Source organism: Pteropus medius, unplaced genomic scaffold, assembly GCF_902729225.1.
Source record: "Pteropus medius unplaced genomic scaffold, Ma_sr-lr_union100, whole genome shotgun sequence".
Classification (NCBI taxonomy): Eukaryota; Metazoa; Chordata; class Mammalia; order Chiroptera; family Pteropodidae; genus Pteropus; species Pteropus medius.
The window spans coordinates 17228514-17253435 of NW_024349519.1; the positions used below are offsets into that span (position 1 = coordinate 17228514).

At 33.0% G+C, this 24922-nt stretch overlaps 2 protein-coding genes and 1 pseudogene across 5 annotated transcripts in view; 1 reads left to right on the forward strand and 2 right to left on the reverse strand.

Annotated features, from left to right (window-relative positions):
• The window catches only part of SLCO1A2 (solute carrier organic anion transporter family member 1A2), a 77446-nt gene extending 70268 nt beyond the window's left edge, over nt 1-7178 (forward strand). For all 4 annotated transcript variants that reach the window (XM_039882546.1, XM_039882547.1, XM_039882545.1 and 1 more), the window contains one exon: nt 352-7178. In XM_039882546.1, coding sequence (XP_039738480.1) covers nt 352-565 — 214 coding nt within the window. In that variant the 3' untranslated portion in view covers nt 566-7178. The remainder of the gene's footprint in view (nt 1-351) is intronic.
• Nucleotides 7179-7323: 145 nt separating this feature from the next.
• Nucleotides 7324-7442, reverse strand: LOC120618676 (uncharacterized; annotated as a pseudogene).
• A 3136-nt stretch (nt 7443-10578) lies between these two features.
• LOC120618378 (solute carrier organic anion transporter family member 1B3-like) overlaps nt 10579-24922 on the reverse strand; it is a 37411-nt gene continuing 23067 nt past the window's right edge. The window contains exons 11-15 of the mRNA XM_039882544.1: nt 23746-23911; nt 21360-21544; nt 15828-15892; nt 13858-13975; nt 10579-11218 (exon numbers count right to left, since the gene is read on the reverse strand). Of these exons, the coding sequence (XP_039738478.1) occupies nt 11005-11218; nt 13858-13975; nt 15828-15892; nt 21360-21544; nt 23746-23911 (748 nt within the window). The 3' untranslated portion in view covers nt 10579-11004. The remainder of the gene's footprint in view (nt 11219-13857; nt 13976-15827; nt 15893-21359; nt 21545-23745; nt 23912-24922) is intronic.

Consider the following 24922-nt stretch of genomic DNA (forward strand, 5'->3'; position numbering starts at 1 on the left):
TGGTGATTCTTTGGAATTATGCTTATTAAATACTGGAATAAAACTGCAATCACTGTCAATATCAAATTTAAGTTGGAAGTTCTATTCAATGTAAAAAAATAAAATACAAACAGTAGTAAAAGAATAGAAAAGAAGAAAATAAAAATGGATTTTCTAGGTGAAAAATTCTAAAAAAAACCATTTTAACAAACAATAAGAGAGTTTGGCAAAGTTGCTTATATATGACCAACATGCAAAACAATTAGCTGCTGTTGTTTTTATGGGAATAAAATATTAATAAATATATGCAAAACTAGTTTATATTCACCACACTATGTGAGATTTAATGTATTTTAATTTTTTTTTTAATAGATACATCTACCTTGGACTGCCAATAGCCCTAAGAGGATTAGGCTTTATCCCAGCTCTTTTTATCCTAATTATTTTGAGGAAATATCGTCTACCTGATGAAAATGCCTCTTCAGGAACTGTAGAGGCAAGAGTTATAAGGAAGGAAAATGAGTGCCAAGAAATGGACCAAATTTCCAAAGTTTTGAATAATGATGAATTGAAAACTAAACTGTAATGTTCTATTATATCATGCTTCCCAGAGTTGGAGAACACACTACAATTTAATTGTTTTAAAATCAATAGAGGTACTGCACATAACTTTTTCTTGTCTTTAAGAATCTCAAAAATATATATATATTTTTTACTTAAGATGAAAAAAAGTTCACTGATGGTATTTCTGAGACATCGATGGCATTAGAAGTTTTCCTCAGAGGGACATTTATAACAGCTCTCAAAACAGGATATCAGAGCCAATTTTATTTTTATGTTAAAACGATAATTTCTCTTATACATACCATAAGAGTATATTTCCCACTTCTCCTTTTCCAAATGATTCTAAAAATTTCCTCCTGTGAAATTTTTATTTAATTTCTATTTAATTCCATTGAATTTCTGCTTTGATATTGGTGTTATTCAGAGACAGAAATTTTCATCTTGCTTACGTAAATATTTAAGTATTATATTCAAATTTATTACTTCCAAGTTAAAGAAGTCTGTGTGTTTTTATTTGATTTAGAAATTGTTCTTTAACTTTTCCTATTCATTTCAGACATGACTCTTTCAAAATAGATTACTCATCACTTGCTTCCAATTCATTCCCCGCTTTATTACTCATGCTATATATTTCCTCATTTTGTTCAGAATACTGACTAACTTAATCAGGTTATTAAAAATCATGTAATAAAGATTGTTAGAATTTTTTTTCAGCAATTCAAACCTGGTGACTAAACTCTCTCTTAAAAACAAGAGTCTGAGCCAAAGGATAAAAGGGTGATATTAGAAAAACATTAGTCCTTAAAGGCTACTTGTAGTGAAGATATTGTCAAAGGAACACTTTCCCAGATTCAGGAGGCTTTCTTAGATCAATGTTTATGCCACCCACAGTGTCCTAAGTTAAAACACAAGCACTAATTCCATAAACCATCTTAGAGAATGAAGCTTTTAAGAAGCAGCTTTTTAAAAACTGAGGTTAATAAAATTTGAGATGCTCCTTTAAAACTAAATCTACTCACAGTATTATTTTATAACTTATAGATACAATACAAGAGATCTTATGAATGGTATGGAATTTTTGGTTCAAGATAATAGAATGAACAGCTCTGTTTATCTATTCTGTATTCTCCCTCTTTAGTCTTTATCACACTGAAATGATAGTAAATATATATAAAATGATATAAATCTCTAATGGTGAGGAGAATGAGGAAAGGAAGAATGAGAGACGAGGATGTCAATATACTATAGTTATTTATGTGTAACATAAAGAGAATGAGAGTGTGTCTAGGGATAGATTCGAGTGGAAGAAGCTGTCATCCAGAATGCACTTAGAAAGAGTTCCTAATGTAGGTAGGAACCTCTGGTTGCAAGCTCAAAGAATACTAGTTGTAGGTGGACAGAAAATAAGCCACTTACTTGAAGAACTGTCTATAGATATTTTTCAGACCAACATGATTTTCTCAGCAATTGGATGTGCCGTATGAGAAAAAAGCAACTCATGAGAAAGAACAAGTTTTTGGAGAAGAATTAAGAGTTAAGTTTTGGACTCATGTCACCTCTAGGACTATTAAAAATAACCATGATTCAAGACCAAGGGACAGTGTTGAAAGATGACAGGCGAGCTAAAATCTTCAGAAATGAAGAATGTAACTCAGAGTAAATATGATTGAAACATATAGAGCCCAATAACTTGAAGTCTGGAGCTGTTTTTTCTGGAGGGGAGAAAGTGAGGAGAATGGTCTGGAAGTTAAAATAAGGTTGTAAGAAAAAGTAAACAGCTACCACATAAGAAATTTTTGTGGAAAGCCGCACCCTCAGGAAAAACCAGGATTTGGTGCAGTGGTGAAGAGAATGCTCATTTATGAGTTTGAGAATGCAGATGGTTTTGATGATGAGGGACCCTAAGTTCCAGAGGACAAATGAAAGTGAGCAGATTTCAGAAAACGGTGTTTGAGAGGAAAAGGTAGATAATTGGAAGTGTATGGAAATCAGACTTATAGAAATTAGAAGAAAGACAATGAGAACTTGGAGTCCTGAAGCTTTTTGGGGGACTGACGTAAAGGGATCGGTTCTGATGCATTTTAAGGCAGAAAGTGCTGGTGAGACTGTGAGTGTCACATTTAAGAGGAGTCATGACTGGGCTCCTTCATGACCCCATGTTATAGATGCAAACAGGAGAAGCAGATTTTTACTTGAGTATCGTGGCCCTTTCTTGACATCTATTAGTAAAGTGATCAGAGAAAGCTGAGCTTTGCTCTATTCACAGTTTACTCACTTGAATATTCTTGGTAGAGCATAGTAGGTCCAAAGACACATGATTTTTGACCTGGTTCCATGAGCCCATTCTTACCCACTACAGGGAAAGATAGCTTTTTACTCTGAGAACATAGGGTTCTCTCTTGATGATTCTTGATAGAGGAAAGAAGATCAGAGAAAGTGGGTATTGGAGTGCTTTGTGACCCCTCATGACCTCTGTTGTTAGAGTCCATGAGGCCTGGGGTGGTCTGTTCTTATTCTCAGCACTTGTACTCCCTCATGACAGTGCAGAGGTGATGGCATAGAAGACAGAGAAGAAAAGAGAAACAGGAAAAAACAGGTAGTGGAGAGTCTAGGGTTACTAATTTTCTTATTTAATATTGTGAGTAGTCTAACTGAATGGAATTAGAAATAGTTTATTATTTATAATACTACAAGTAACCAATATTTACAGGAGCTTGAAAAATAAGAACTTAAAAAAACAGAAATCGGGAAAAGAAATGTAAATGGAAGGAGAGGGAATAACCATTCTTCATATTTTATAGCATAAAGTTTAAAAATATATTTTAAACTTGATAAATTAAGATAAAATTTACAAACATGTTTGAATTGTTTCAAAGTGGTTGCCTCTGTGACATTGGATTATCATGAGGAGGAGCAAAAAACAATACATTTATCTTTCATTTCGGTTCCTTTGTACTCCGATTTTTTTCCCCTTGTGCATGTAACACATGATTAAAAATAATGTTTCATAAAGAATAACACATCAGCAAAAGCAATGCATTTTACTGAAAGAGATGAAATCGAGTCCTCCAATTATAAGAGTTGTTGAGGCTCTCCAGTGGGTGTTTATTGAACAATTGTTTTCTCATTGCTATACTTGGTTCTAGAGAATATTTGTGTTGGTGTGTGCTTGTGAGGGATATGATAACTAAGTTGTAGGCTGTAGAACTGAAGGAGAATTCAAGTGGTGTCATTTTATTAGGGTGAGTAAATTTACATAGAAAGTAATGCAGAACATCAAATAACAGTACAAGGTAACTTTAAACACTGTGGATATGTGGTGAGTCACTAAGGAATCAGAATTTTTACATAAGCTTCCCATTCAGGTCTTGGTGGGAAATGATGACTCTGGATTGACGGAGAGAAAGAAAAACATTCAGTTCTTATTGACAGAACAGTAGAAGCAAATTTAAGAATATCTCCTTTGTTACTGGCTACAGTTACAGCGATTACAGTATTACTCGATGAGATATTGGCAGAAGTTTGCTAATTGGGAAGGGATTTTTTTTTTCCTAAAATAAAAAGAAAGCTTTCGAAGAAGACATTTGCCCTTTTCCTTTTTCCTTCCTAAACCATGGATATTGGGCCTTGTGGAGCAGTAAGGAGTCATCTTGCAACCAAAAGGTGAGAAGCATAGAGATGAAAGGTGACAGTTGAAGGATGGTGGAGCAGGAACACAGCGAGAGCCTGGCTTCCGGATGCAGCACTGAGCATGTGCACCGGCAGGGGCGGGGCTAACTTTTGTGGAGGGAAACTTAAATTTGAGAACAGGGCCTCTATAAGAAAATATTTTAAATTATGAATATACAATGAGATTAAAAAGTAAATACTTAGAATGAGTAGAAAAATCACAAATTTCCATGTGATATGCTTCAGGATACAATCATGGTTTAAAAACCCTAATGCAAACATTATAATTAAATGGAAAATAGTAAAGTTTTCCTGCTGATATTGGAAGTGAGACGATAATGCCTGCTATCACCATTTCTATCCAATATCATATCATAGCCAGGGAAACAGGGGAAGAAAAAGAATTAAAATTTGTAAGGATAAGGAAGGAAAAATAAAACTAGCAGTGACATGTTTATATGCAGAAAATCCAAAAGTTACTACAGATTTAATTACTATCAAAATTAATAAGTGAATTTTAATAAAGTTCACTGTATAAAAGGGTAATACATAAAATCAAATGTAGTTTTTCATATGTCAAAAGCAATTAGGAAATTATATTAGCAAGGAGTACCATTTAGTGTAGCATCAAAAAAAGAAAAACACATTGAAATCCTAGCACTAAATCCCATAACAAGTGTTTAAGACTACTGCCTCAACTATAAAACAGTTCAGAGAAATTAAGACATATATCACATTTACTGATTCAAAGGTTTAATATTGTAAGGATGTCAGATCTCTCAAAATTTATCTGTAGATTCAGTGAAATCTCAAACAAAATTCTAGTACTTTTTGAAATGTAGATATTGACAAGATTATTTTGGCCTCTAGATGTCAAGCTTGGTAAATTAAAAAACTAGCCCTTACTAACATCATTTTTTGATAACTAAATGAAATGAAAGCAATAGAAGTTACGAAGAGGAGGAGGAGGAGGAGGAGGAGGGAGACAGAGACAGAGATTCCCATCAGCAATGATGTACTGTGCTAAATTCCTTAGAATGGCTAATATGGGGGAAAGATATTTATGTGGCTTCAATATGAGTTAGAAAACCTCATTCTTTTCATAATTCTGTAAGTTTCCTTAAAATCTGGGAGAAAAGTCACTTGCAGATCTAGTATAGTATACAACAAATAACTTCTAACAAATTTGCCACATTGAAAATATTCTTGTAGTCAGTCCGAATATCAAATGTATTTGCAAGACTATACCTTTTCTTCTACTTTCATTCTTAATATTATTCATTATTTTCTTTATTAGCTATTTAGGACCTCATATTAAAGAAAGGACCATAAGAATATGGGAAATATTGCTAAAAGAACATCATAGAACTCTTTATGCACAGGTACTAGGGATAAATCTTTGGGTAAAAAATTCCAAGTTAACAAAACAAGACCTACCATTTTGAAAAAACTTCTGATCTTTAAAAAATCAACAGAGAAGATAAAAGGAAACAAAATAAAAACCTTCTTGCCTGATGACTCGGGCCTATGAAATGAAAGGTACAGTTCAGAATGATAGATGTGCTAAGAATTGTTTACAAATTGATAATTTACTAGTTACTGAAGAACCTATTGACTAGAATCAGGTGGGAGAAAGGAAGAGAAGTGCTCTCAAATAATTCAAATAGGTCTTAAAAGTTCTTAAAGGTAATTGAAATAGATTTTCTTTCACATCAAAGGAATAAAAGTGAGACTCCTGGTTTCAACTCAAACATGCAGAGAGAAGAAAACAGTATTGCACCTACACGCTTATACTTAGAAAAAGCTGGATAAAATGCAAATTACGACTTTTCTTGAACCTATCAATGATCTGAGGTTATTGGGCAAAGAGTTAACAGGGCATCTGGAGAGAGAGGCTCCTGCAGGGAGAAACAAGATTTGAACATTTATTTACTTGGGGCAGAAGCCACCCAATGCCACTTATGTCAGTTAAATGATTCAGCTAGAAATTTGCAAAGACCAGGTGTGAGTAGGCATGAGAAAATGAAGCCTCAGAAGGCTGCATACAAAGGTGAGATTACGCCTCTTGCAGGTGATTCCCCCAGGACCCACACCAGACACCCTCAAAGAAGATCAGAGGGAATCTGGAGAGAGCACTCTTGGTGCTGGCAGGGAGGAGGGTGGTGAAGAATAGCAGCGACTGTTCGAGTTCAGTCTCCCTTTCTTCCCTAAGGAACAAAATCCTTTCTCCAGTGAGGAAGGGCAACCCAAACTGTAGGGACTTGTTGAAAAATCCTGCCACTGGGAAGGGATGCAAGAAACAAAAGTTCCTCTTCTGGGGGAGGGGCAGGGCACCCCCAAGATCCAGGTTCACAGAGCCTGCTTAAGTCCCCCTCCTCCACCCCTTCCCCCAACCGTGGTAACAAGCATCTAGCAAATACAAGAATGGACTATATAGCATTAATAATTTGGCTAGGTGGAGGGTCAGGAGAGGGAGGGAGCAAATGGAGGGATCGTTTTATGAACTATATAGATGTCTAACCAATGTACATATACTTGAAACTAATTAAAATAAATAAATTTAAAAAAGGAGAATGGACTATAGTTGGGAGAGCTGTAAGAGAGATTGTTTCTGGGTAACAGGACAAAAGGAAGAATAAAATCCAAGTAGAGAGCAGACCCTAGATACAAAGTTTCCCCAGAGGAATTCGAAGCTCTGGAGGCACAGAGGGTAACCATAGCAGCAATAAACTTCAAACCCAGCCTTACTCCTGATACAAATCCACACTATAGGCCTAGAAGAAGGAAAAATGAGCTCAGCTCCAAGTATAAAAAACATTTACCTCAGTATCGATTGTCCTATACTCCATTTATGGTCTTCAACAGAAAATTCTAAGACATAAAAAGGCAATAGAAAATAGTGTGGGTAGACAAAGCAATTATCAGGGCTAAACTCTCTCTCTCTCTCTCTCAGCTCTCTCTCTTTCTCTCTCTTTTTTTTTTTTAAAGACCAGTATTACAGTACTGATCCTGGCTTTTTTTTTTTTTTTTTTAAGCAAGGCAACCCTTGTTGACCTCACAGATTGCAAGGACCTCATCAGCTTACAATCCCTTATTTTTTATAATTTTTTATGCCTACGGTACCGGGTTTTCCTAAGTGGTCTCCAATCCAAGTACTAACCAGGCCTAACCCTGCTTAGCTTCTGAGATCAGATGCGATCAGACTTGTTCAGGGTAGCGTGGCTGTAGACAGGGCTAAACTCTAGATATGAAACAGATTACTCGATAAATTATTAGACAGAATTATTAAACAAATGAAGACATGGCTCAAAGGAACATTTTTGCAGAAGATTTAAATGTATAGAATCATTATTATTAAGATGAGGCCTAAATAAAATGATGAGTAGAAGACAAAAATCTTTTTGAGTTTTTAGTGTTTATTATCTCATGTTTCTGTGACCTTTCTCTTCTTCTCTGCACATTTTCTCTTCCTCTCATGTTCTCTATTTGTACTCCTATCAAAAACCTATTTCTTAAAAATGATTGGAATCTCATATGGTCATATATGATCTCTTCCAATTTAAATAAAGACAAAGTCTTCAAAGGGATAAACTTCCAATGATGGAACTTGGGGCAACATCAATTTTAATAGTGGAGGTTGGTTGAGGGTGAGAGGTGAGTCTACGGGTTAATGGTCAAGAATGCTTTAAGATGTTGCTAAAATTACACTGCTTATGTTGCAATCATCTCATCAAGTTGATTCTTGAGTTCCAGAGGGTAAGCACTGTCTATTGAGAAAGGGTAGAAGGCACACAGAGTAAAGTAACAATGACCACTGCCAAATTTGTTATAATTAATTCTTAATCATTTTGTTTTGGTAAAATCTCCAGTAATACATATGTTGAAATTGAAACAAAGAGATTACCATGGTCCCCGTGAATGAGAGACTCGAACATTTTTTATTCTATTACGGAATTTATTATAGTATATGTTATCATGTTTACATGCCTACTTTCCCATCTCATTTATGGGCTCCCAAAGGGCAAAAGTTCTATTTCATAAATGTTTTTTTATCTCCTGGGCTTAGCCTATAAATGGCAGTCAAAAGATACTTTTTTGACATTTAAAAATTTTTTTGTTTGTTTTAAAATATTAAAGTCTTTAAAACATCTGAAACCATCACTCCATATCCAATGACCTTAATGCAGCTAGCTATTTTTATTTTTGCATGCTTCTTTCAGTTCTTATTTATGACATTATTTAATAAGACTGACATTTTTTAACTTCATACATTCATTCATTCATTCATTCATTCAAAAATAATTGATAAAGCACCTATTGTGTGTAACACACCAAGATAGAGGCTGGGAATAAAATAGACAGGTAAAATGAGTTTAATTCCTACCTTCCTATAGTATGACTAGTAGAGGAGACAGATACTTATCACATAATCACAAATAAATGTAAAATTATCATTTGATAAGTGCTAACTTGCTACAAATATAATTGGAAGATTTTTGAGTAGTGAAGTCAGAGACATTGAAGAAATGTGATAAAGCTTAGATCTCAACGCTGAGAAGCAGTTAATTAGGTGGAAAGAGCATTTCAGGATGAAGAAACATCAGAGTCAAAGCCTCCATTGCATGAAAATGGATAGGAGTGTGAAGAAACTTCAGTCTGTATACTCAAGTCTTTCTTCATAGTGGAAAGGCATTCTTCCCCTAAATCTTTGATTAACACTTCCTTTCCATATCTAATTTCTTCTTTAAAAATATCAAATTTCTTAGGTTGGTGCCTTAATTTGTTCTCTTAACCATCTATCTTCTTTTATAATTTGCTTCTTTATCTTTTTCTTCCATATTTTGACAGATTTTCAAATGTAACTTCCTCATCATTGATCTGTTTTTTTGACCTTTCTCTTCTTTTAACCTCATCCAATACATATTTTAATTACATTCTTGCATTATTTTCATTTCTTGCAAGCTTCCTTTATCTTATTCATATCTATTGAATTTTTCCTCTTTTTTCTCCTAAGATTCCTGTTTAAGAAATGCCATTGAATTAAATATTAATATATTTATTCTTGATTCTTGGATTCTGAAGTAGAACAAATAATCTGAAGTATATGTTTTAATGTTCCTTTCTCTCACTGTACATATCATATTTAGAAATAATAAATTTATCTTTTTAATTTATATTATTTTATTATTTTATAATTTAATTTTATTATTATCCTTCCCCTCGAAAGTGTAAGCTTCACGAAGCAATATCCTTCTTTGTTTTTGTTTACTATTATACTTAATTTTGTCTGATAGATATTTGACACTCAAAAATTATTGAATAAATAAACATTCAAAACATTGCTTTTATTTTCTTTGTTTTAAAAAAAAGAGCTTCATAATTTTTCTGTTTATTTTTACTGAGACAAGATGCCATCAGACTTGTTATTTACCAATCTAGCAAGGAGGGTGGTCTTTTGAAATTTCTGCCTCTGTGATTAATGAATCATTTCTCAGGTCTACGACTTGAGAATAGGTTGCTATACATAACTTTTAGTCCAGTTCCTGATTCTGGCAAGCTTTCATGTCGTGTGACTTTGCTATACTCGGGAATATCTTCTATCCTGCAGTTTGGTTTTTTGTATCTCTTCATCAAGGACTCTATATGGATTTTTTAAAAGGCGATGTCCACAGATTTAACATCACAAATGCTTTGAATCAGAATCTCTATGGTGAGTATAAGATTGGAGTATTCAAAAAATTTTTTCACAGGTGATTCTGGTACCCCCCAACAATTTATTTTAACCTATCAGAATAAACACTATAATTTCTAGCATTCACAATAACAATGCTGCTGTCACTAGCAAATTCAGTATTTAAATATTTGTACTCTATCACTCTATTTCTTGTCCTACTTGCGGGGATGTGAAAGATATATCTTTGTGCACAAAACAAACAAACAAACAAACAAATAAACACGCAAAAAAACTATGTAATTGAGAGACAGCTCATAAATGATCTGATATGGACTTCACTTCTTCCAGGAGCAGACATGAAATGAAGACACATCTTTTAAATGGGCTTTGCTTTCTCAAGTTTATGTCAGTTTTTCTTAATCCTTTTCCATGGATTTATATTAAGTTATTTACATGGGCCCTAAAGAAACTTAAAATACATTCTGTAATATGTTGTCTGATAATCATAGCCTGCAAATTTTTGATTATCACTATATCTTCAGCAGTATTTTAATGAGAGATTGGAAGAAGTTGCATCAGGGGTTGCTAGATAAATTCAATTTTAAATTATAAATGATAAGGTTTGAGAAATATATGACTTAATACATGAATGACAGATGTCATGACAATATAAATGCTCCATCATACTAGACTTCAGGCTTGAGTAACTGGTCTCGACTTTTTTTTTTTTAATCTTAAGATTTTTTTTTTTTAATTTAGGCTATTAATTTCTGCTCCCCCCTTTCATCTCTACCTAGTCACTGATTTTATTGAGTTATGTTGCCTGAGCAAATATTTTTTCTTCTATTACATACTAATCTCACTTTAAATTTACATGGATCATATGTTCTAATCTTAACCACAAATACATAGCCTCATGCTAACAATGAGTACTTCTATTCCTTTTTGTTTATAGTTTGTTTCATTATTATAAATTCATAGGTAATTTATTGTTCCATCACATGTAAAGTGTATGGGAATTATCAGCAAAAGAATTGGAAAATGCTCAGAAATGACATCCTACTGAATGTACACACTGTTGATTGGAAACACAGCAACAGGATTTTTTTTCCCTCCCCTCACATGTGTGTTTCACTATCTGCTCTGGCAGGAGGTATGCAACGTCCATAATTATTTAAGAATTTTAAGTTTTCTTCATTCACAGTTTTTCTTCCATTTTCTGATACCTTGGTATCTTTTCCTTGATATTTTTTCTTCATAGCATAAATAAATGCGATAAACAAAATAACTGTTAACAACTTAGTGCTCCCAATCAAGCCCCAGAAGCTGTACCTGTGAAAAGAAAAAGTCAATTTTCATTTTAAATTGTATGACATAATTTACAGAGCTCCTCTCCAGTATGCAGAAGACCTTAAAAAATTGTTAGAAATTATACATAAAAATATTAAGGCAGCAATTCTAATGATTCTTTTTGTTGGTGCATAAGGAGTTTTTGATTATTTTAAATGGAATATTAAGCAGAATATTTTAAACAGAAACTAAGGGTGGTTAATGATCTACCCAAGTGCTTTCTATAAAAAAAGGTGTATTTGGAATGGTTAACTTTCTCTGAGGCAGATTAGTTCATGTGTAGTGCGACAGATTATAAAGAGAATGAATTGACTGAGATAACCAAATTGAATGCATTTAGATTGAACCAAGAGCCAACGTTTAGCTTACAGGCTGAATGCAGTCTGAAAGGCCCTGCAGCATGGCCTACTGGAAGTATTTAACAAAACCACACAAAACAATCTAGCACACAAGGTCTATTCCTGTGAGTCTCAATTAAAATAATTAAAATCACCTGAGGAACAAACAAACAAAAAGTCACCTGAAGAGATTAAAAAACTTTCACGCTCAGGCCGCACTCCTTGATGAATTAAATCAAAATCTCTACAGGTAGGACAGAGAAATTAGTATTTTTTTAAAGCTCTTCAGATGATTATAAAGAGCAGGAAAAACTGACGACAATTAACATGGTAGGTTAGGAAGCACTCACTGGCTTCACGACATTGTTAACTAAATGTCGACAAGCTTTATGCAAAAAATATTTTGAACAATCAGGTTTAATTGAAGGTGAATGGAATCAATTATATAATTTTGACCTGTTTAAACTTAAGTTTATTTCAATTTTAATCTTCAGTGGGATCTTGTGGTATATCAAATAAAATGAAAGAAATATTTTAAAAGTCTTCAAGTATATTTGCCTCATGCTTGGGTTATGTCAAGTAGTAATACACTAATGTTGAACTTTTAAAAAATTCCATTGCTATCCAGAAAATTAATATAGGTTTCTGGTTAGGTGACTATTGCTGAGAAAACTTGAAGAAGTTGGGTTTAGATTTAGGACTTATATCATAATATAGATTTCTATTCTTTGGATTAGGAATTGATGATATTTGTCTTGCTAGATAAAATCAATGAATGATTATCTGGTTATTATCTCTACATAATAAATCTAAAAAAGTCACAGGATAACGATTGAACTATTTTTATGTATTCATTGGTGAGTGCACCACTTTTTTTTTAAAAAAAAATTCTACTTTAGACAATATTTAGGCAATTACTTTGCAAAGTACTTTAAACAATGAACACGACTAACCAAAGGGAAAGAGATAAGGGCCATGAGTGAGCTACAAAATGCTGAGTTCTAAAGAGAGTTGTTTCCTGGCTCAAACTTTATGAAAGATTCTATGTTTGGAATCATAAAGTATGTAGCTTTTTCAGACTGCCTTATTTCTCTTAGCAATGCGCATTTACATTTCTGCCTAATTTTTTTTGTAACTTGATAGCTCATTTCTTTATATTGTTGAATAATATTTTGTTGTATGAAAGTATCACAATTTGTTTATTTACCTACTAAAAGACATCTCAGTTGCTTCCATTTTTTTTTTGTGGCAATTATGAATAAAACTGCTATAAACACTAATGTGCAGGCTTTTGTGCGGCTGTAAGTTTCCAGCTCATTTGGGTAAATAAATACCCAAGAACACAATTCCTTGGTTACACAATAAGCCTATGTTTAGCTAGTAAGAAATTGTCATACTGTTTTCCACACTGGCTGTAACATTTTGCTTTTCCACTAGCAAAATGAAAGAGCTCCTGATGTTTCACATCCTTGCCAGCATTTGATATTATTTTCATTATTTAAGAGCTCTTTATATATTTAGGACATTTGCCTTGTGTCTGTGTCATGAGTTACAATTTTTTTTCCAATTTATCTTTTGTCTTTGAATTTGCTTCAGATAAGTTTTATGACACAGAATTTAAAAAAAATATATTTTATCTTTTTTTTCTACTATGATTTTGGGGTTTGGGTCACACTTAAAAACATTCCTTCTTCCTAGATAATTAAAAGAATTTCTATCATAGTTTCTTCTAATACTTGCAGTTTCATATTTGCATATTTGATTAATCTGCAATTAATTTTTATTTAAAGTTAAGGTATTATTGCCACTATTTTTTTCTAAATGCCCATATAGTTTTTTTCCTTATGAATAGAAGAGTATAGAAACAATTCTTTCCTTTTTGTTCCCTATGACTAGAGCCCCAGTAGGTAATTTTGTATCTTCCAAGAGAAGCCAGAGGCCATTGAATATAGCTATTGTTGTTGTTTAATATTAGGAGAAGTTTTGGAAATGAAAAGATTTGAGAATAAATTCCAGATCTTTTTATTATTAGCTGTGAGATTTTGAACAAGTTATTCTTTTTTATACTTGGTTTCTTCATATCTAAGGAAAAAAAAACATATATTTTCTAGAGTTTCTATGAGTATTAAAATGAGATACCAGATTGCCTGATACAATGCTGAATATGGTTTATTAAATGATGGCTATAACTATTAATATTATTATACTGACAATGAAACCTCATCCTTTAAGAATAGTCAAGGGAAAAATACAAATTAATGAAATATATTAATGACAACTTACCCAAATAACTTGGAATTATATATTCTACAAGACCCTTGCTTTCCAGAGCTGTTGATGGACCACTTCATACATGTTTTATCAATCAGGGCCCCAAAATATATAGGAGCTGGAATTCCTCCTACAACATGAGATGAGAAGACATCAATCTAAGAAACATGTTTCAAATGTAACTGGGTGATATTCTACATTGGTACACTTTGGAATAAATAAAAGTTAAAAATTTTGGAGAATTCTTCCATTGTTTTGACCTAACTCTACTCAAGAATTAAGATTATTAGGAATCTCAAAATCTCGAACCACATATAATAGCATAGACATCTATTATCTACCCTCACCCTGCCACCACACATAGAGAAAAAGAAATTTTATATTCCTGTACACTCTGTTCTTCCTATAATGCCAACTTAAGTTAAAAAGAAAAATGTTGTTAATAAAACATGAAAGTCATGTTGGTTCATGTGCAATTTTTTTTTTTTTTTTTAGACAAAGAGAGCTGGAAGAATGAGAGTAGACATAATTTCATGAGGAAATGAAAAAACTTGCAGCTTAACTGCTACAAAGGCAAGAGATTTTTCAATACTATTTTTAAGAAAATTAAAAGGTGAGTGCCAACACTAGGACTTCCTCTATTAAAAAGCCCAGGCCCAAACTCAGAGAATGCTAGGCTCCTGGCCAGTTGTCCTTCTTTCTCTGTTTTTAGTGTCACTAGAGCCCATGATCATATATTTTTCTCTCCATAGATTGTTTGCATTTTTAATGCCTTTTGAAGCAGCCTGGGTTGTCCAGGTTAGGGCCTGTGGTGCTGAATTTTGTTTCTATTAGTGTTTGATTACAATGATGCCTCAGTCTCTAGTGGTCTGTGCCTAATCCAATTTTTATTTGTGGTATATAATTTTGCAGACTGTAAGATTTTTCAGGAACATTTGCATTATCTTACGATAGATATACCTGTCTGCTTTTACTGTTATTTGAATAAACTATGAGATTGACTCCTAGTTCTAAGCATTGGTAATTTGATCAAAAATTTTTAAACACGACAGTAGAGCTCTATTCTTCAGATGGTAGAACTGAAGTATTCATAATTATACTTTGTTCTTTTTTTGTATTTTGATAAATAATTTTCAATTTTTATTTTGTTACATAAAATGGTAGTGATTCACATTTTACAATTTTACTGATTTCATTTATTTTTAATCATTCTCAATTTTCTGAGAATGAGAAATCTTAAATGATAAGGGGTTGGTATATGAGGCCAATATATCTGAGGAAAAAATGGGTGAGAAATTCACAGATTTCAAAAAATCACAGCTACCCTTTGAAAAATAAAAAATATATGCCAATAATTTCTTTTCCCCATATAAAACCACTGATTTGATCAAACTTATTGAATTACATTTTTAGGTAACAAATTTGGTCTTAAATCATTAATGGAATTTTAAAACTTCAAATAATCTGTTTTCCAGATACCTTTTTCAGTTTAATATACTCTATAGACAGTTTACACATTTATTGTATTGAAGACAATTGTTTGTAAATTGCAAGTATGGTACTCAGCATATATTTTTCCCATAGCAGCAATTAGGTCCACTGTGCCACATATATTAGACATATCAAAATAGAGCTCACAACTGGGATGACAAAGTTCCTTTCTTTCTATTTTATGGTGCTAGAAAAACTTTCTCTTTTCTTAATCCTATTTCAGCATATCGTAATACAGAGCGTAAAACAAATATGATTCCTTGTTCTAGTTAAAGATGAACTTGAACTAGAATTAACAATCGAATTCTCTTTTAGATTACACAGTTTTCCTCTGTCTCTTATTATTTATCATTTACCATAAGAATAGAAATGGTTTTTACTTATACTATTCTTTTTTTATTTTCTTAAAATTTGAAATTAATTAAAATCAGTCTTTGAGCTTTGACACGAAAATTTATATCTTGAACTTATAATCTGTGTATTTATCATACCTAGTGATCGTATAATTAGTGAATGAACACCCATTGCAAGCGATTTCAGTTCAGGTTGAACATTTCTGAAATAAAATAAAGGCGAGAAATCATTAAACACCTCTAAAATCCAAAGCTGAGTCCAATAGTAAAACGTTTCTCAATGTCATTGTTCTTCATGGTCTAGTGAAAACATTAAAATATATATTTTCAGTTGTTTTAAAAGAAAAACATTTGAATGATAATAATAATAAGACCCTTATTCATTTAATGCATTACAATTTCAAGACAACTTAACAAACATTTTCATATTGGATCATGATTAAATTCAATGAGAGAGTGGTTGAAATAGACTTTATTATGTCTATGAAGAAACTGATTTTGTGTAGTCTAGTTGACACAGGCCATGAGCAGATACTTTAATCTAAGTCTAGGTCTTAGCAGAGCTCTTTTTGTCATCTAAATTTTTGTCATTGCTGTTAACAGAAGTATTGACTAATATGATTCATGAACTACATAATATAACTGGGGGGTCAGAAAGGTATCTGTATTTTAGTATCTAATGTATTTTAATGTCATTTTAAAGGTAGCAAGCACATTTGTAACCTCTCTTAGAAATTAATTCACTCTTTGATTTAGAAAGTTATTTCCACAATTCCATTTTCTGTGTTCAATGAGCAGGTGACAGTACCATCTCTATGACAACCTAGTACATGAGTTATCCAGCAGCAATGGAGAGAGGGTGACTGAGGCTCAAAAATCCAATTTTTTACTGAAATACTGAATTAACTGATACGAAGACTTATTTTTTTCTTGAACTGTTTGGATGACTATATTTCTTCACAGAGATAAGTAGATTAGTCATTCAACAAACATTTTCAAAGTGCCTCCTAGAAGATTCATGTTAGTTCTTATCCTTGAGAATAAAGAGATAAATTGATGTTTCATACCAACCAAGTGACTTAGAGAAGTCACTTAACCTCTCCTAGGCTAGTTTCTTTATCTCTTGGTCCCAGGACTCTTACTCAACATGGTTTAGTACATCCTTTAATCACATCCAGTCTCTACTCCTTTTCAATCACTTAAATTCTTCCATTGTATCCCCTGAAACTCATAGTCTGTTACCAGCCAAATACTTATATCCTACAATTTTAGCAATTTCTTCACTTTCTTGTTCTAAACAAAATTGGCTGCCTATTGATGGGTCTCTTTCTGTGAAACTCTCAACTTTCTCTAACATCCTGTGTATCACTGGCCCTGAAGTGTAGGTGTTCTTGCTTTTTTTAAAAAACCACTTCTAGACATGAGTGTCTCCTCTGAAAAACCTCTCACTTCCCTAAACTACTTCTTGTAGTATCTACAGAGTTGACCTACCACCTCCATCATTCATCCTTGATGATTTTAGAACTAGGTTCTCCGTCATTCTTTTCCCAAAATTATTTCTGCCACTTTTCCTAGTTATTTTAATATTCATGTGGACTATCATTCCAATGATCTGGCCTTCCAGTTTCTTGATTGCTTCATTCCATTGTTCTTACTTCCATTCCATGGTCATGACAATCAGTATGCACTTCCCTAATTCTCTATTTTGAGCATCCCCTTCTTCAAAACAACCTCTTAAATTTTAAATTCATTCACTCTAATAAACCAACTCCAACATGCTTCAGCCCCATGGGGCTCTTTAGGTTCTTGGCTCTTCCCACTTTTTCACAGGTCATCTCTAGTTTACTCAGTTCCTTTCTCACCATGATCTCTCGTTGCAATCACTGCTTGCATATATCCTGGACTTTTTTGTCCTTCTCATCCTTTATTGTACTAGACAAAGAAAGATTCTTTCATCTAACATCAGCTTCTTCTGGACCTATAACCACAATGCTGCACTGGCTGGGGGAAATTATTTGACCATGCTGATTAGGCTCATTTTAAATTCATAAGTGCAAACCCTGGGCGGATTACCAGTGCAATCTTACTGTATTTTACTAGTCCATTTTCCCAATCAGTTTATCCCCCAATTTTCAAGATTACTTGTTTACATTTCCTGATCTCTTCTCAAGCCTCTTTCTTTTTCCTTCTCACTCTCAGCTGATTACCTTGCTTTCTATTTAACAGAGTAGAAGTAATCAGAAAAAAATTTGTATGCCCTTGCATTCCTGAAGCTACACATTTGCATGCTTTTTACCCACATAGATGATCTTCCCTTCTATTACAGAGTAAACACTGTGCACTTGTTTATATCCCTTTTCATCTTCCTCTGCTATTGTTCCTCCTCTTTCCTGCATTATCAACTTCCTTCATCTCTACTGGTTAATTCTCATCAGCATGAAAGCTTGTTATAATATCTGGCATTAAACATAAACAGAATTCTTGATTCTACACTTTGCTAGCTAAACACACCTTTTCTTTGCTTCTTTTTAAAATTCTACACCTAAAAAGAAAATTTCCTCCTGGCTATCTGCACTTCCCCTTCTTGCATTTTTTCTGGATCCATTGCGAAGTAGCTTTTCCCCATCTCATCTTCATGTACTGTTTTTGTCAAAGCTAACTTGGCCAGCACATAAAAAATCCAATGGTTACTTCCTAGCCTTTAACATCCATGACCTCTGAGCAGCCCTTGATACAGTTGCTCACTCCCTCCTTCATGATACATTCTTAATTTGGCTTTTGAGACATTGCCATCTTGGTTTTTCTCTGACCTCGTGGGACCTCCTTCTCAGTTTCCTTCACTGGATTCTCCTCTTATTCTTGGTCTTGAAGTTAGAGTGTCTAGGTCCTGGTCCTAAGATGTTGTATGTATCTGTACTCGATCCCTAGAAGATCTCAACAGTGTTAAAGATTTAAATACTATCTGTATGATGCTGATTCTAAAATTTATGTCTCTGGCTCCATTATTTCTCCTAAATGTCAGGTTGTATATGTGACCTGTCGCTGGAGATCTAACAGACATCTCAGAATTACAGGGATATTACAAATTCTTGCTTCTCCATTTTCTCCAATCTGCTCTTCCCTAGCCCTCCCCAATTTGTTCAATAGTATCACCATCCTCTCAGAGGTAGGCCATAATCTTGGGATCATCCTTAATTTTCATTTTTACATGCCACATTCAATCCATCAGCAAATCCTACTGACTTTGCCTTAAAACCAAAACAAAGACTGAAGATTCAATAACTTCCTACTTCCTTTACCATCACCATCTTCGATCATGCTTCTATCCCATGAAGAACTATCACAGCCTTCTGCTTTTCCTATGTCTATTCTTGCCTCCCCAAAACATTTTCTTTACACAATAGCCATAGTGGTCTTCTAATTGAATGAGCCAGTCGTATAATTCTCATGTTTAAATCTCTCTGCCAACTTCTCAATACAATTAGAATAAACTCCAAGTCTTTCTTGTGACCCAAAGCGTCTATTATCTGGACCGTAATAGCTCTCTTTTCCTTACACACTGTTAATCTTGTATGTGTCAAGTATGGTCCACTTCAGGGCCTTTACTTTTGCTACTATCTTGCCTAGATTGCTCTGTACCTATCCTTATATCAGTATGACTTGTATTTTCATTCTTTTTTCAGGTCTTTTAACATGACTTCCAAAACACAGTAGTTGAATTATTACTGCTTACCTGCCACCAGCCTCTCCCTGCATCTATAGCCTTACTCTGATTTATTTTTCTTTTTAATGCTTAACACCTCTTCTATTTTACATATTTAGGAGCTTATTTATTTACTGGGTTTTCTTCTACATGCATCCAGTTCTCCATCCCCTGACCTCACTGGAAGCTGATAAAATTAGGGCCTTCATCACTTTGTTCACAGTTCTGTCCTCAGCATCTAGAATTGTGCCCAACACATAATGAATATATATTGAATGACTGAATAATATCAGTACTGTTTAGTCTAGTTTTAACACTATCCTTGTAACATAAGAGCTGGAAAATCATTAATAGATTAAAGTTTATATTTTTGTTTTACAGTCTATTTCACAAAAGTTTCCTTTTGGTAAAATCAAAGGTTGATGAAAGATTAATAAATGTTTTTGACAAATGGTGATATTAATCTTAACCATTTTCTCTAAAAGATAAAATATAGATGTTATCAACAATGGAGCAATGATACCTCTAAAACTCTCTTTCTTTTCATGAAAGATTTTAAATTAAGAAGCTAAAACTTATTGAGATGCAAGATAACATGAAGTTTTGAGATGATTTTTCTGTAAGTAAATATCTGTAATTTGGCAAATATGGAGGACTTCTCCTTTTGAGTAGACATTAATTTATATTAAGGTGGAGCTATATCTGTGGAATAAATTTGAGAAGATTTGGGGTCAGAGTAGAATTTAAACAACTGTAGACTCAGTTTACAGGTCTATATTCATTTTAACAAAAGTTAGTACATTTGTTTTTTCCCTTCTAGGTCATGCTATTGACTAACAGTGACTTGTGGTCAACACCTAGGTCTTAAAAGTATAATTAGATGTTAACCCAGGTCACTATATATATAATTTGAGATCTACATTCAAGTCTTTATGTTTTCAATTTTAGGTGACTGAATAATTAATTTTACCAATAGGGTAAAATTATCTGATTCCTTCCTAATTCTTTAATTTTATCTTCTGCCATTTCTCTCTCACTCAGTATGTTCCACCCAACAGGCTTGTTTTCATTTCTCAAACACATCAGCTCTTTTCTGCATTGGCACTTAGACCTGTAAAGTTCTTCATTTGACTAACTTTATCTTATTCTTTTGACCTTTAGATTAAATACCTTTTTTTTTTTTTTTTTGAGAGATACTCTCTGAGTCCTCTTCTTCACAGCTCCTCACCTCAATCCAAAATTAGGTCTTTCTTATTATTCCCTTTAATAGACCTCTTTTTCCTTAGGAATACTAATGACAATTTATAATTATGTTTTTATTTTTAAGCTGTTTTACATCAATTTTTCCTATCATACTCTAAACTGTATGGAAATAAGTACTTTATCTGTTTTATTTACTATGGAACATTCTTCATCAAATATTTCATTAAATATGTTCAATGAGTGAAGAAAAGAATGACTTCTGTTCATATATTTTTCTCTGTTCTATGAAGGTATTTGAGAGACTAGGTCAATAGCCATTCTGAGAGTAGATTAAAAGCTTTGAAATATCATAGTCTCTATATTATACAGTCTGTTTTCCAAATGTTTTCTTTCAATAAAATCATAGGTGATTCACTCTGACAGGCTCATCAGGGAGCAAGGCATATCAAAAGTAGGAGTTATTTTAGAATCACAACAGGGATTCTTTTAGGACTGAGGTGACTGTCAATCAGTCTGTGTTTTAATATTCTTAGTAAAAGGAGAAAAAATGGAATCAAGATTTTGTAATGTAAGAATCAGAAGCAAAGTTATTATTAATTATGGCATTGAAGTATCACAATAATCTTAAGACTGTACATTCTTAAAACATTAAAATGTAACACAATATGAATTTGGGTTCTAAATATATTATGGAAAATATATACATTATTAGATATGTTTATAGTCTAATATACATAAGAATGCTTTAAAAAAATCATACTCACTTAAAAAGCAGCATGATAGTTGAAGCAGTTCCCAATGCAGTTGTAAAAGAATTCAGGATTTGCAATACTATATAAATATGAAATTTTTTTCTACACTCATCATCTCTTGGGCATGCACCCAAATACGCTGAGTTATTTCTGTTCTGGAAACCAGTTGCTTCCACACAACTACAGTTATAAAACACCTAAAACATAGTTTTTGAAATATTACAGAATGTATTTGCAAAATATGACTAGGCTATAAATATGGTCTATAATATTTAAAGTAGTCTCATTCTGCAAAGCTAAAATACTTACAGTTTTTAAAGAAAAGATTCTAAAAATATAATTGCTCAATAGTTGAGAGGTAAAATAGTTTACTGGTTCCTTTCTAGACGAGAAAATATAATTCACTATTAACATTTAATTTATCCATGATTTAAAAACTAGGAAATATAGAAGAAATTAATATCTGAAACTGTATGTAATTTTCTCATTAATATAAATTCTTTAATATTTCTTTCCCACTCACTTTTACTTTCTATAACACATCTACTTATTCTGTTTAACAATCTCTACTAAGTGTCAGGGCTAGTTCTTGGGAGGGGATTACCCAGGGAATCTAGAAAATATAGTAGTTTGAGAGGAGCCAAAATCTGGGACTAGAGCTACCCATTGAAGTGGGGCAGAGTCCAGGGGAAAAGAGGCCAGGCAGTGGTTCTGGAATTCTACTTTGACCAGCAAACTCAACATTCAAGAACAAAATGACAGCATATAAAATAGATGATGTTATTATCAGAGAAGTTCAGCCCAACAGAATATCCTAACAATTAGAGCACAGAAGGGAAAAACTTAGAAACAGATGATTTTAGAGATTAATTTGGCACAGACTTTACATAGATAGGCAGCTTCAATAAATTCTGTTCTGCATCTAGGCTAAACTAAGGTTTAAGGAAAGTTTAAACCTCTTAGTGCTGAAGACAAATTACCGAAAAATTGAGGAAGAATTTGAATCCATACTTATCTGATGACAAAAATTTACCTTTTCACAAGGAAAATATGGAGGAATCCTTTATGTAGCAAGCCTATTGGCTAATAAAACCAAATTTAGGCATGAAGAATATTATTTTGAATGATTAAGAATGTTTTATTATTATAGGTTTGGTTAAAAAATTCCCCAGTACTCCCCAAATGGTATCATTGCCAAAAACTAAGAAAATAATGTCACCATACTAACCAGAGCTCTCTTTAGGATTCTGATATCATGTCTCTCCCAAGCCTTCACTAATGGACAAAGTGGAACCATGGGTTAAATGGGGGCACTTTCAGTCAAAGGATTAAATGGGGAACTTTTAGGGCGATGTGGGTTTTAAGTATAGCCCTTGGATCATATTTGTGCAAATTTATGGCCTAGTTTCAAAGAATCTAGGTGCTTTATTCTTCACAGTTTTCGCTGCTCTTCAATACTACAATTAAAAGAACTATGGGCAAGAAAAAGATTAAAATTTTGAAAATCAAAGACAGAAGGGTGTGGAAGAGAGCAATAATCATGTTGCTAATGTTGATGATTGGAAAAGGGCCCAGGAAATGGCTCCCCTCCTTTGTGAGATAGTCAATGGATTAGAGGCACAATAGAGAACACTATACCTGATCCCCTATTCTTGGAAGTTACCCAGGGAATTGGAGAGAACTCATAGTTTTCATAGAAGGAAACATTTTGAGTGAAGAAGGAAATGGATTTCTATGGGCAATGTTAGCTATAGGTAAGCGGAATACCAAGTTATCCTGTAGAGAAATAGTGCCAATTTTGGAGAAATCAAAATTAGAATGTAAGAATTGGACAGTCAAGTGAGCTGAAGCCTTGATGATTTTTGGAAAGTCAAAAGGATAATGAGCCTAGGGGTAAACTTATCTATATGAAAAATTACATATACATAGTTTTTCTAGAAAGGCAGGTAGTATTGACAAAGAGTAGGCTCAGGAATATCCCCTAAATTCTGAAGGGTAAAGTACCTCCAACTTAATGGAAATCATACCCTTTAGTCCAATGAAATGCTTTTTAGAGATTGTAAATGCATTTAAATTCCAAAACGTTATACTCATAAACTCAAAGGGAAAAATATGAGAGTAATCTCAAATGAGAATTCAAGCAACAGGAAAACCTGTTTATATCCCAAGTCAGATTTAATTTAATTTAATTTTTGTATAAATTTTATAAAGTCCAAGCAAGATTGTATATGAGGCTCTGTCTGTGCAACAACACAGCCATCACAATGACAGACAATACTGTAAGTCTTTTTCTTTTATGTTTTTACTAGAGATCTTAGTTATAGAAAAATTTGATAAGTATTTGTTAATCGAATCTATGATTTTGATTAAGGAGAGAAGAGAAAAAACTAATACTCACTATAGGTTTTTTATTGCCACTTGAAGATTTACATCCTGCTAGACAAGGTGATATGTAAGTAATTCCATTGTCCCCACAGACTGGTTCCCACTGATTTTCATCACAATTGCAGTCTGAGTTGCAATAAGAAAGTGGCACATTTATATGAGATGCCACTGGATTATTTCTGGAAATATATGATAGATATATATCAAAAAGAGAGAGAGAGAGAGAAAATAGATGGAAAAAGGAGGAGGAGGAAGAAAGGGAAATATGAATAAGAAAAGGAAAGGGAAAAGATGGAAGGAGGGAGAGAAGGGAAGAGAAAAGTGAGGAGAACAGAAAGAAGGGAAAGGGCTGTCTTTTAATTAGATAGAGAAATTTGATGAGTGATGAAGCCAAAATGGCAGAAAAAAAAAAAATGTTAGGGCTTATTAATTTATTCACCCTCCATCTTTACCCAGACATGATTTATGATCTAGATAAAGTAAAACAAGAAAAAGAAACCAAAGAGAATAGGTAAGACTTAGACAAGAGGTCGTTGAGATTCTATTAAGAAATTACTCATTAAATTGCTTATTCATTATTTGTGACTCAGTTTCTTTTCAGCAATGTCTAATGGCATTAAGCAAAGATTCTTTCCAGCTCACTGTAAAGTCCCATAAATTTATGAATGTTATTTAACTAATTTGAATTTAAAAATCTATTTTTCACTATATAAGAAAAGAATTCAACATGCTTAAAGCAGAATCCCTAAGGATCACTTTTTAAAAATCAAGAAAAATAAAATTAGTTGAGAAAAAATAAAAAAATCCATATAATTTTTAAATGAAACTGTAATATACTTTATAATGAATTACTGTAAAACATAGTTATATTATGAAATATAATCTCAAAACATAGCTAAAATTATAAAATAGATCACATGTATAGTTAGCTTTCTGATTATAAATATTTTAAATTATCTTTTGTTTTTGGTAAAAATCTTGATAATTGAAGATTGATAAATTATCTTTGGATGAGAAGTAATTTACACAAAGAAAAAAGTACATTCAGAAATTCTATTATTAATAATTTTACTAAAAGGCATCTAATACCTAATTCTGCTTGGGGACATACAACTAGGAGTGATTAAGTTTAATGATTAATGTCTAGACATCGCAATCAGAAACTCCTGTGTTCACATTAGTTCTGCCAC